This window comes from Heterodontus francisci, chromosome 25, assembly GCF_036365525.1.
Source record: "Heterodontus francisci isolate sHetFra1 chromosome 25, sHetFra1.hap1, whole genome shotgun sequence".
Taxonomy (NCBI): Eukaryota; Metazoa; Chordata; class Chondrichthyes; order Heterodontiformes; family Heterodontidae; genus Heterodontus; species Heterodontus francisci.
Window position 1 is genome coordinate 45,046,501 of NC_090395.1, and position 12,521 is coordinate 45,059,021.

Consider the following 12,521-nt stretch of genomic DNA (forward strand, 5'->3'; position numbering starts at 1 on the left):
CACTTCCCTCCATCCCCACATCCAATAAAAATTGATTTCCCCACTCCTCCACCCCTCCCACCCTGAAAATTATATTCCTCCCCCCGCCCCACCAGGGGCGACACAGGGTTCTCAATGGTCCTTTTGCCGGAGGTTGAGACCCCCGTTGCCCGGACAAAATCCTGGCCTTAGTATAAGCCATGTTAGTGCAAAAGTATCAAAGGAAAATCATCTGCATTATTTTCACTTCCTGAGAACCAGGAGCTGAGGAAAACCAGAAATTGCTTCTGGAGTAAATACTAGAATTGGTCGAGTAGAATCAGGTGTTAGCTTTGACTCAGTGATAGCACTCTTGCCTCTGAGTCGTTAGGCTGTACGATGATGTCTTTTGGATGAGATATTAAACGGAGGCAATGTGGATATAAAAGATCCCATGGCACCATTTGAAGGCAAGCAGTAGAGTTGTCTTGATAATGTTTATCCCTCAACCTTCTTCTTCTTCTTTGGCCTCCTTGTCTCGGGAGACAATGGGTAAGCGACTGGAGGTGGTCAGTGGTTTGTGGAGCAGCGCCTGGAGTGGCTATAAAGGCCAATACTAGAGTGACAGACTCTTCCACAGGTGCTGCAGATAAAATTGGTTGTCAGGGCTGTTTCGTAGTTGGCTCTCCCCTTGCGATCCCTCAACCAACATCACTAAAACAGAGTATTTGCTCATTTGTCTCAATGCTGTTTGTGGGACCTTGCCCTATACAAAATTGTCAGCTGTGATTCCCTACATTGCAACTGTAACTATGCTTCATTGACTAATGAAGCATGTTAGGGCATTCAGAGACCATGAAAGATCCTATATTAATACATGTACTTTCTTCCTTATTATAAAAGATTCCAGCATTTAGAATGATGCTATATAGGTTTATTGCAAATTTTACATATATCTCACTGTGAGAGACTTTCAATATATGGGGCTGAATTTTTTTGGGGCATCGCGCTACACAGTGGTGCCCTTTAAACTCAGCGGGGTGCCCGCATTAAGCAGCCACCGAGGAGCCCCCGTGATATTTTGGGCAGGGGTTCATTTAAATAGTGAGTGCGGAGCGCCCACTGCCAATGACGTGTGGAGGCAGCCGCTGCGTCCCCAGCAACGGGGGAGAGATGGAGGCCCTTCCCCAACACCACCCCTCTGCCCCGCCACGATGGTCATTTCATTGCCTGAAATGACCATCAATTGATTTTTCAAATACTCGAACTTTCCCCCCCAACCTTCGATCTTTTGCCTTTCCACCTCTTCCCATCATCTCCACATTCAATAAAAATTGTTTTCCCTGCTCCTCCACCTCTCCCGCGCTGAAAATTTTATTCCTCCCCACCAGGTTCTCACCTCGGAACTCAGTGCGAAATTCCAAAGGTGCACGAAGGCCGAATGGAGGCTGTAAAAATCCGCATGGGACGGCAGATAAGTTATTTTGCATACATTTATCTGCATATGGAGATGAAGGGCCTGCTGCCAAGCGGCGGGGGGGCCTCACCGAGGTCCCCTTGCCTCTGGTAATATGCGGTGGGCCCTTTGCGACGTCGAGGGGCCGGTAAAATTCCGCCCATGGTGTGTAGCTTATTAAGCCTTGGAATAAGTTCTCTTTGGAATTTCCTTTCAGCCCTTGATTGATGCAGCCATATAAGGGATTGATGAAGCTACTTTCCAGTCAACATTTATATTTTTGGCTCATTTTCAGGCTACAATAACATTCACAAATGTGCAATATTGCATGCAATCTTAGCAAAGTCGCAAAAAATACATATCAGCAATTAAGAGGCAAAAGCAACATTCAGAGATAACTTTCTTATCTTAACTATTAGTAGCATGCTGAGATTAATGATATGATTCAAACCAGCCAGTGGAAGGTTAATAAAGGTATTTGAGGTTGCTGCTGTCATGTCTTAAAAGATGTGGGAAAAGTTCGGATAATTTCAAGGCATTAAAATTTCCAGGTTAAAAAATTTAATGTTCAAAGATCATTGTAAAGATTTATGATATGCATGAATTGTAATCATTTTGTAGAATTGCTGAGGTAATGAAAAATTATAATAACTATGAGCTCAACAACCTAAATTAACTGAACCTAATTGGTGTCAAGTAATTTCAAAAAACTAAATGAATATTTAATAAGTCTCTTAATTTCCCTAAGCTTTTTTTAAAATTAAAAAGTAACTCTTAACACCATAGTTTCCTCAACACGATCAATGAGTTGGAACCAGCATCACATCCAATTTGACATCTCTGGGCAGTCACCTCAAGCAATCTGATAGTTGATCCCAATGTAGAAACATTAGTAACTATAACACCTGGGGACATTAATTACCTTGGCACAAGCACATGATAATCCTTACTAAAGGTACAAACATCAATATTTGGTACCAGGCCCTATAGTGTGTCGAGTATAAAAACCTAATTGGAAGTTTGGTATCTGTCTGTTCAAGTGGACATAAAAGATCACATTGCATTATTTGAAGAAGAGCAGGGGAAGTGCCCTGGCCAACACATCCCTCTAACAAATAACCTGGTCATTTATCCCACTGCTGTTTGTGAGCTTGTGAAAGGTGACTGCTAAGTATGCTAATTGAACAATACAAACCACAATTCAAAAGTATTTTAGAATGTCCTGAGGACATTAAATGTGCAAGAAAAATCAATTTCTTTCTTTCTATTTACACTCTGTTCTTTGAAATTCCCTTCTAAAATCACTTTTAGTTGCTAACATTCTTCCTGCACTTGAAAAAATATGGCCTAGCAATTGGTTTGCATTAAAAGGAAGCCTGATGAGAACAGCACAGTTCAACAATCCACTGGTCCACCAGCTTATTTAAGATGGTAACAATGAGCTACAGGTGCCAGTCAAAGACCCAGAGCTAACTCGGAAATGAGGGGTGGGGGAGGGAATCAAAATCAGCCCACTGGGAACCCAGCAGAGGGCAAGTGAGTCTAGGCAAGAAAGAGTGGAGGCAATCAGGAGGGGGGACAGACAGTAGTTGGCAGCAGCCCATAGCTCTTCCCGGCTCTGCATTCAGGTAATTATTTTTTAAAAGCTTACCTTTTTAGAGGCATCTTCTAAGAACTACTGATTAGACCGCATGCAGACTAGTTAATCCAAATGCAGCAAACTCAATGACTGTTGTGGCCAAGGTAAAACAATTTCTGGTTTAGGCCCTTATTTGCATGTTCAAAGATCTAACACCTGTTTTGAGTGGTGGCAGGGATGCCTCTACACTGCCTGAACCAATATGGCATCAGAGGTGGTTCCAATGCTTTTCAGGCAGAGCAGGTCAGCTCCCTAAATTGGAACTCTTTGCATCCACTGTCCATCTGGAAGACAGATGCAACCAGATCCTATTTCATCAACATTCTGTTTAATTTTGCCTTCAGTCTGTCCACATGAATCCCTTACCTCCAGCTTGGTGTCTACTCCAACTCCACTGCCATTAGTACCCCTTGTAAAGTGCTTTAAAACGTTGGTAGGATTGCTATATAAATATGAATTGTTGTTGTGCTCAGTGTTTAGCCTGTACTTCTGTAAGTATTTAGCCAGTGTTTAGCCTGTAATTTTTAGTTTCAGTCATGGAAGACAGAATAAAGATTAAAACATTTTATAGAAATAATTTTAATTGCTAAGAAAATGGTTGTTTTTAATGAACCTTTAATCGGTTAAACAAAGTTGTTCACCATTGAATGCATTTTATTTTAATGCACTACATCCCACAAATTAAGTTTAATGATCTATCAACATGATGTTGTATATTAAAATGGAAGGATCCACAGGGAACAAGATGGGCTCACATGTTTTTGATAACAGCTTACGATCTTTCATCCAAATGTATATTTTTTCAAATTATTGCAATTGCCATCAACATTTGCTTTAGTTCATTTGATTACAATATATTGTGGATTATGTTTTGAAGTAATCCATTGATAAGTAATATACATTAAAACAAACAAAATGAAATATTGTTTGTTTCTAAAACCATGAAAGATGCACCTAATAACTAATCTAACCAGCAATCTTTATATCAGATTCATAAAGCCTCAAATCAATGGGGTTGACGCAACCATATTGTTGGAGCCAATTGCCTTCTATGATTTAAGACAAAAGCATGTGACCTAAATTTATGTTAAGGCAAGATTAAACACTAATTTGTATTTAAATATATAAAAGGAGAAAAGAGAAATTTTGACTGAAACAACACTTATACAGGTATAATTAGGTTTGGAGTACATCTGTGAAGTGTGGCTAACAGTTAATGTCTGATAAGTTTGAATGAATATAGAAATGCTTCTTTTGTACTGTCTCACCAGCCTTCAATCTTGCCGAGTCTCTGCTTAATTGTAACAATAGTTATATCTAAGGGGAATAAAAAAATGAAAGAGGAAACCACCCCATCGAGCAAAATACACCCACTATCATACTTACAGAATTTTCTTCAGTGAAAGAAAACTCCACACAGTTGCAAAACAGTATTTTATTAGAAATTTTTTTGTATAAAAATGAACATGCTCTACACTTTCCATTAAGTATTCATAAACAACCAGGCACTGTACTTTTGATTGGTCAGGACATAAAGCAAACACTTTTTTCAGTCAGTTTGTCACATACATTAACTTGCCATCTATTTGGTGAGCACTTAGACATATTTTATTTTGCAACACATAGAATAAGTTCAAAATCAAAAGAAATAAAAACAACTCTGACACAATCACAGACAACTTCACAAGATTTAAAGGGAGTTAATTTTGTTGACAAATCATTAAAGAATCAGAGATTCAGGAATTGTCATCCTCCTTCCGTGCAGTTTGTCATCTTGATGTTTTGGGTCTCCTACTGAATGTTAAGCTTGGATACCATCCTTTTTCTTTTGGTCTTCTAGGAGCTTTGCAATGGCTCTTGTTGGCATCTGTAGGTGGGCGTCCAGACTAATGAAATGTCTGTCTTTCAAATTATTCTTCACTTCCAAATCTCAAAAGACCCTTTAGGAATGTCACGTTCACTCAGATTGCATGATTACTGTAGCTGACGTATGTTTGCTTGGTAGCTAATGCTGTAGGGATAAATAAACACCAATAACACATTAATGCCTGAATAATTAAAATGGAAATGGCAATGATAGTCTGATCTGTGTTACTTATAAAAGGTTCTAAAATCATCTCATGCACACAAAGGAAATAGGTTGCTTGAACCTGAAGAAAAGTAACAAGATACTGTATTTTCTCGCCATGTAATTTGATTTAAATTAAATTCTTTAATGTTTCCTGTGAGATAATATGCTTAATGAATATTTTGAAATGCTTGGTATTTAGTTTTGTGACAGAATTTATGCTGGGGTTAAACTAAGGCCGTTATTGTTATTTTATGATTAATTATTTTAATTTTGACTAAGTATTAATCTTTTCAGATAAAACATTCACACTTGAATAAAATGCTCCAAGATGCCATGAAGCACCCATTAATATTTGGATAACATATGTGAAGTATGCAACAAAGTGCTACAATTTATATTGTCATACTAGGCCCCCACCTACCAAGAATAAGGCACATTAATTTTGTCATGAACATTGGTTTTAAACTGTTACTGGAGTGAGGGAAAGACTTGTTGAACAGATCAACTGTGGCTGGAAAATATATTTGCATATTAACAGACAGTATTTGGAAGGACAAAGCAGCCATTCCCTGACATTCAACCCACAATGGACTTTTGATCACCAGACGTTGAAGGTGGAGGAGCTCGCATTCCAGGTTGACTGTTAAGATGGCCGAAAACACAAACGGACATGGTCAGACCAGCTAGTCATATGACTAACTAGCTGGGAAACTTGAGTTTTTTTGAATTTGTACAAACAGTTTGAGAAGAAAGTCTGTTTGCTCCCGGACTGAGAAGATCTCTCTCCAGTCTGCTCCCATCTCTTTCTCAAAAGCCTCTGAATCCACTGAAGACACATGAACCCCAAGAGAGAAAAGTCTCCTACAGTGAACAAGGTTTAAGAAGAATACTTAACTAAATACTTAACCCCAACTAAAAGCAAGATTTACCTACAATCAAGGACTCTACAGTGAGTTCGAAGAACCAGAACAACAACTCTTCAGGTATTGCCTCAAACTTTTCCACTTTATTTCTTCTGTTCTCTTTCTGTCTCTATCTGCATGTGTGTATCATGTGTGCATGCTAGTGTGGGTGCATCGTGTATCCATAGGTGTTCACCAAATTAGAGTTTAAGTTTAAATAAATTTCAACCTTTCTTCTTTAAACCTAAGAAAGCCTGGTTGTGCTGGTTTCTTTGCCTTATAATTGGAAAGTGGTGAACAAGGATTCACCAAGGGGGAGCTAAAAACACTGTGTGCTTAAAAATAAAACCCTGTTACAGTAAAACCAGGTGAAGGCTGAGAGGGACCCCATGACACCTTTCTCACCTGGTCGTAACGGAAATTTAGGTGCTAGCGTCTGGAATTGACCCACAGACAAATGAGAGAAATTGGAAGTGGGAAGCCAAATTGTTCCCAATCAAAAAAGAGCAAGTTTTTAATACAGGTTTTCTTGTGTGCTTGAATACTAACATGTCTGCAACTGAAACTAGCAGCTCTTCAAGCCAGGGTGAAGTAACTTGGGATAACAGTGGTTAGCACCGCAGCCTGACAGCTCCAGCAACCCGGGTTCAGTTCTGGGGACTGCCTGTGCAGAGTTTGCAAGTTCTCCCTGTGACCGTGTGGGTTTCCGCCAGGTGCTCCGGTTTCCCCCCACAGCCAAAGACTTGCAGGTTGATGGGGCAATTTACCATGGCCAATTTACCTCAGTGTAGGTAGGTGGTAGGAGAATTAAGAGAAGGTGGGGATGTGGGAGGGAATATGGGATTAATGTAGGATTGGTATAAATGGTTGTTGGTCGGCACAGACTTGGTGGGCTGCAGGGCCTGTTTCAGTGCTGTATGACTCTATGACTCTCTAAGTTAAAAGCACTGTTCTATGGAGGAGTTGAGGAAAATGGGTGAACAGTGTGGGATCACTGTATGTGGCAATGTTAGGAAGTCTGAACTCCTAAGGTTGGTGGCCAACCATTTTCCCCTTGAATCTCCAGAAGCAGATTCTGACAGGATATTGTTAGAAAAGATACAATTGGAACAAAGGAAACTTGAATTTGAGGAGAGAGAGAGAGAAAGACAGGAGAGGGAGAGAAAAAGAATATTCCGGAAGGAATGCGAAGAGAGACAGTTGAAGCGGCTTGAGTTAAATGCGGGGGGTGGCGGGGTGGGGGGGAGGGGGGGAGGGGGTGACAGAGTAACTCCAGTGAAAGCATGGCCAAGTTGGAGGAGCATAATTCAGGGCTGGGTACAAAATTGTTAAAACTAGCTCAATTAATTCCAAAATTCAATGAAGAAGATGTTGAAGAATTTTTTGTGTCCTTTGAGAAACTGGCAAAGCGGCTAAAATGGCCTCTTTTACTACAAAGCAAGCTAACTGGAAAAGCCCATGAGGTTTATTCCCTTTTACCAGATAAGAGTTCATAAAATTATGAACTGACCAAAAATGCTATCCTCGGGGCATATGAATTAGTACCCGAAGCCTATCGCCAAAAGTTTAGAACCCTCAAGAAGCAAGCTAATCAAACTTATCTACCATTTGAAAGAAGTAAGCTGCTGGCTTTTGACCAGTGCCTGAGGGCTCTTAAAGTACAGCTCAGCTATGAGAATCTCAAAGCAGTAATGTTGTTAGAGGAATTTAAACACTCTCTTCCACTCTCCATAAGGACCCATGTAGAAGAGCAGCGGGTCCAGAGAGCCCTGCAAGTGGCTGTCCTGGCCGATGAGTTTGCTTTAATTTATAAGTTGGTTTCCTAGGGAAAACATTTCCTCGTCACCCCCACAAATCTGAAAGGGACAAAAGGTGGGAAGGTGATTGGAGCCCAAGCAGTCCTGGGAGAGAAAGGAAAGTAGGAGACACAGGGGGCCCTCCTCTAGCCAAAAGGGAAGGTGCTATGAGCAGTAATGAGACCCGGAGACATGTGTGCTTCCATTGTAATAAAGCAGGGCATTTAAAAGCTGACTGCTGGAAACTAAAGGGTAAACCAGTAGGGTTAATCAGGGCACAGCTGCTCGGTGAAGGAGGGAACCTGTTGGAAAGAATGGCAGAACAAGCTGTGGCTTTAACTGCAGTAAGAGTGAAACCGAGGAATAGTTAGTAGAAGGATTCCTGAAGGTTATTGGGGTTTTGTGTCTGAAAGGAAAGTAACCCCATACCCCTTGAGTGGGGCAAGCAAGCCCACAGTAATTATCAGTGACACAGGGGTCACTAGATCCCTTTTACTGGGAAAAGGTCTGAACTTTCCCCCAGAGAGTGCAGTGAACACCGAAATGGTGGTGAATGGTATTGGAGAACAGTGTAAGCCTGTACCTGTACACCGGGTGCACCTGGAGTGCGACCTAGCTTTGGGATCAGTGATTGTCCCTCGTTTGCCTGTGGACGGGGTTGACCAGCTCCTAGATAATGATCTGGTGGGGGTGAAGTTGGTAGCCCCCCCAGTAGTGAGAGAAAGACCGCAGGAGGTCAGAGAGGCAGGGCAGTGGCAGGAGAATGTCCCCTGCAGTTTTTCTGAATGTGTAGTGGATCAGGCCATGATCAAACCAGCTCCCCCAGAATAGACTGCATTGGCACTGCAGGCAGGGGACCATGAGGTCTGCCTGTCCGAGACTTTCTTTGCAAAGGTAGGAGACCCAGGCAATGAATTAAATGGATTTTCCCGAAGTGAAGCTCAGCGAGCCGACCCAGTATGGTGAGAGTTAGTACAAGCTGCCCAGTCTGAAAGTGAAGCAGAGGGAGTCCCTGATTGCTACCATTTAAAGAATGAGGTACAGATGAGGAAATGGAGTTTTCCTCAAGGACCTGAGAGCAAGGAGTGGGCAGTAGTTCACCAGTTCGTGGTGCCGCAGAGGTACCAAAGAGGGATATTAAGAAGGGCCCTCGAGACTACAGTGGCTGTACATGCCGGTATACGAAAGACCAAAGCCTGCATAAGACAGCAGTTTGACTGATCGAAACTCCACAAAGATGTGGTGGAGTACTGCAGGAGTTGCCACCTGTGTCAGGTTGAGGGGAAACCCCAACCTACAGTGAAACCTTCACCCTATGTTCTGTACCAGTGTTAGGAGGACCCTCCAGCAGTGGGCTGCTGAACTGTAAGGGACCCCCGCCAAAAACAAAAGGGGACAGGTAGGTACAAGGCTAGCAAAAGGTTAGACAGGGAAGGGGAAAAAGTGACCAAGAGAGCAGGTTAAAGGAAGTTCAGGAGGAATCCCAGCTGAGAACCCTTACTGTCCGGTCAGCCAACCCTGCAAAATGTGAAAAGTTAGAACCCACATCCTTTTATGTAAATGCAGATGCTAGAAGCACCCACCAGAGTTGCTAACAGCATTTACAGGAACCTGAAGAGACAAAGAAAGACCTCTAGGGGGAAGAGAAATAGTGAGGGTGATGCCTCACCTAGTCAAAGTGCCTCAGGGGAGTGCAGTAGAGTCTGCATAAATAGCTGCAGGCAGGAGTGTCCACTGGAACAATGGGGGGATTAGCAAAGAATCCTCCCCACAGTCAGAAAAAAGTGAACCACCTATCCCCTGAAGTCAAAAGCCTTTGCATAACTTAGCACTGAAAGAGAGTTCAAGATAGACCTGCCCACTACTGACTTTAAAAAAAAACCTCTGCAGGAACAAAGTCCCTCGGCAGCCATGGAAATGAACAAATAGAAGAGAAACTTCCCAAAAAAACCACGTTCATTGGGATGCCAAAAAGGGGGCAATTAAAGCAGCACCCTCTCCAAGAGAAGACAGGCTGTAATAAGTTTTAGGATTTATGAATGAATGGGAATGAAGGAGAGAAATGCATGTTTTTTTCTGTATCTTACATTTTTCTCAACCCTTTTAACAAAATGCATCTGTTCTCAAGTCACATTTCATTCCGCTGGGTATGGAGGTGTCATGCTAGGCCCCCACCTGCCAAGAATGAGGCACATTAATTTTGTCATGAACATTGGTTTTAAACTGTTACTGGAGTGAGGGAAGGACAGATCAGCCGTGGCTGGAAAATACATTTGCATATTAACAGACAGTGTTTGGAAGCACAAAGCATCCATTCCCTTACATTCAACTCACAATGGACTTTTGATCATCAGACGTTGAAGGTGGGGGAGCTCGCATTCCAGGGTGACTGCTAAGATGGCCGAATACACAAACGGACATGTGCAAACCAACTAGTCACATGACTAACCTGCTGGGCAACCTGAGTTTTTTGAATTTGTACAAACAGTTTGAGAAGAATGTCTGTTTGCTCCTGGACTGAGAAGATCTCTCTCCTGTCTGCTCCCATCTTTTTTTCACAAGCCTCTGAATCCACTGAAGACACATGAACTCCAAGAGAGAAAAGTCTCCTACAGCGAACAAGGTTTAAGAAGAATACTGGGCCCCAACTAAAAGCAAGATCTACCTACAATCAAGGACTCTACAGTGAGTTCGAAGAACCAGAACAACAACTCTTCAGGTATTGCCTCAAACTTTTCCACTTTATTTCTTCTGTTCTCTTTCTGTCTCTATCTGCACGTATGTGTGCATGCTAGTGTGGGTGCATCGTGTATCCGTAGGTGTTCACCAAATTAGAGTTTAAGTTTAAATAAACTTCAACATTTTTTCTTTAAACCTAAGAAAGCCTGTTTGTGCTGGTTTCTTTGCCTTATAATTGGAAATGGTGAACAAGGATTCACCAAGGGAGAGCTAAAACCACTGTGTGTTTAAAAATAAAACCCTGTTACAGTAAAACCAGGTGAAGGCTGAGAGTGACCCCAGACACATTTCTCACCTGGTTGTAACAATATAAAATAAAGAAAAAGCATAGAAATTTAAACTGGGATATTTCCCTGATTAATGTAATGTGTCCTTTTGCCGAATATGTCAGCATCATGGGAAGGTATGGGAGCATAAGCTTTGGCTAAGAAGTTTATCAGGTCTCTGAATGGGTTTTCTTCAATTCTTATACATCTAGCTAGAGTATAATATTGAGGCATGTACATGAAGTGTAAATGATGTTTTAGTAGTAAAGGTACACAGAAATATACAATTTATAGTAACAGACAGTTAAGGATACAATGATAGGCATTTTCATCTCCTAAACTGCAACTGTTAATCAAACAATAATGAATTAAAATTGACCCATTTCAAAGTAAAATTTTACATATTCCTTTACAATTGTGAGGATGGGTGAGTATAAATGTACTATTTAAGTGTGGGTTACAATTCAATATACTGATGTAAACCATGTAATAATTATCCACTTAATGAAAGAGGCTGTCATAGAAATGAATGGGAAGGCTTTGACTTTTATAAAGCTGTACAGTTGAACTAGATAGTACTTCGCAAATATATGGTTAAGTGGAATTGACTGCTTCGTGACAGCACTAATGTACCGTTTTGCAATTCACAAAATTAAAGCAATTTTAATTTGTTCAAAAATGAAATAGTCTGTTTTTGTGCACATTATCCATTTTGTATAACTTTTATAAAATTTTCTTTTCAATTTTTCAAAGCATTCACATTCTGAACAATTCTACTGTAATCGCCACTCATAATATTCCTGCGGTCTAGCGTGAGCTCTTTTATTGCCTTTTATAACCTGAGAGATCTTACATCATGACTATTGTTATTTCTGCCACTAGCTTCCTAACCGAAGACTAGTGTAGACAAAGATTTGCTCAAGAAAATATAAAAAAATTGAAACTGCAAAACAAAAAAATACTAGCTTTCGTATGTGCAACACTAGCAGCAGCATAATTAGAGTTCAGCTGATGGACAAAACTGATCAAGATACACTCCTAGGGTGTAAGATATTATCTGAACCCCTCACTTCTTGCCTTTTCTCTTCATCTAATAATATCCATCCAGAGTCCACACTGTAACATTTACAGACTGTGTTATTTTGGGGAATTAGCTATCATTGAAAATCAATCACCCAGAGACCTTGGTAATCTATCACTACAGGCAATTAAGATCAAGCAAAATTAATGTGTCATTTCATTTCTTGTGACTGCCACAATTCTAGCTCCCACATTTAGGCCTGAATTTTATCAGCGCAGCGGGGCTCCCATCTCTTTAATTGGCTGTCGGGTCTCCCTGTCCCTTTAAAAGGAAAGGCCCTTAATTGGCCACATAAGTGGCTCAATTGGCCTCTGAACGGGACAGCCATCCTCCACCTTCACCATCACTGGTAAAGTGCCACAGTGGCGGGAAGATAAAGGCATTCCACTCCGGCCTTCGCTCACCATTTTACGGGTCGCCCCACCTCTCACTTGGTCCATAGAAGACTGGTAAACTCCATCCCTTAGGTTCGGCTGTAATGATTCCTAGTTATATTACTGTCAATGGTAACAGCCTAATATTCCTTGTTTGCACTACATTTCACTTTTATCAGATAATCATACATCCTGACACATCTTCGTAGCTGGTTTCAGAGGCAGTGCTCTACACAAAT

General features: G+C 41.2%; 1 protein-coding gene across 1 annotated transcript in view; it reads right to left on the bottom strand.

Moving 5' to 3' along the window:
• Nucleotides 1-4,641: 4,641 nt before the first annotated feature.
• Nucleotides 4,642-12,521, bottom strand: part of LOC137383855 (metabotropic glutamate receptor 4-like) — a 1,236,760-nt gene continuing 1,228,880 nt past the window's right edge. Inside the window, exon 10 of the mRNA XM_068057161.1 lies at nucleotides 4,642-5,064. Within this exon, the coding sequence (XP_067913262.1) occupies nucleotides 5,015-5,064 (50 nt within the window). The 3' untranslated portion in view covers nucleotides 4,642-5,014. The remainder of the gene's footprint in view (nucleotides 5,065-12,521) is intronic.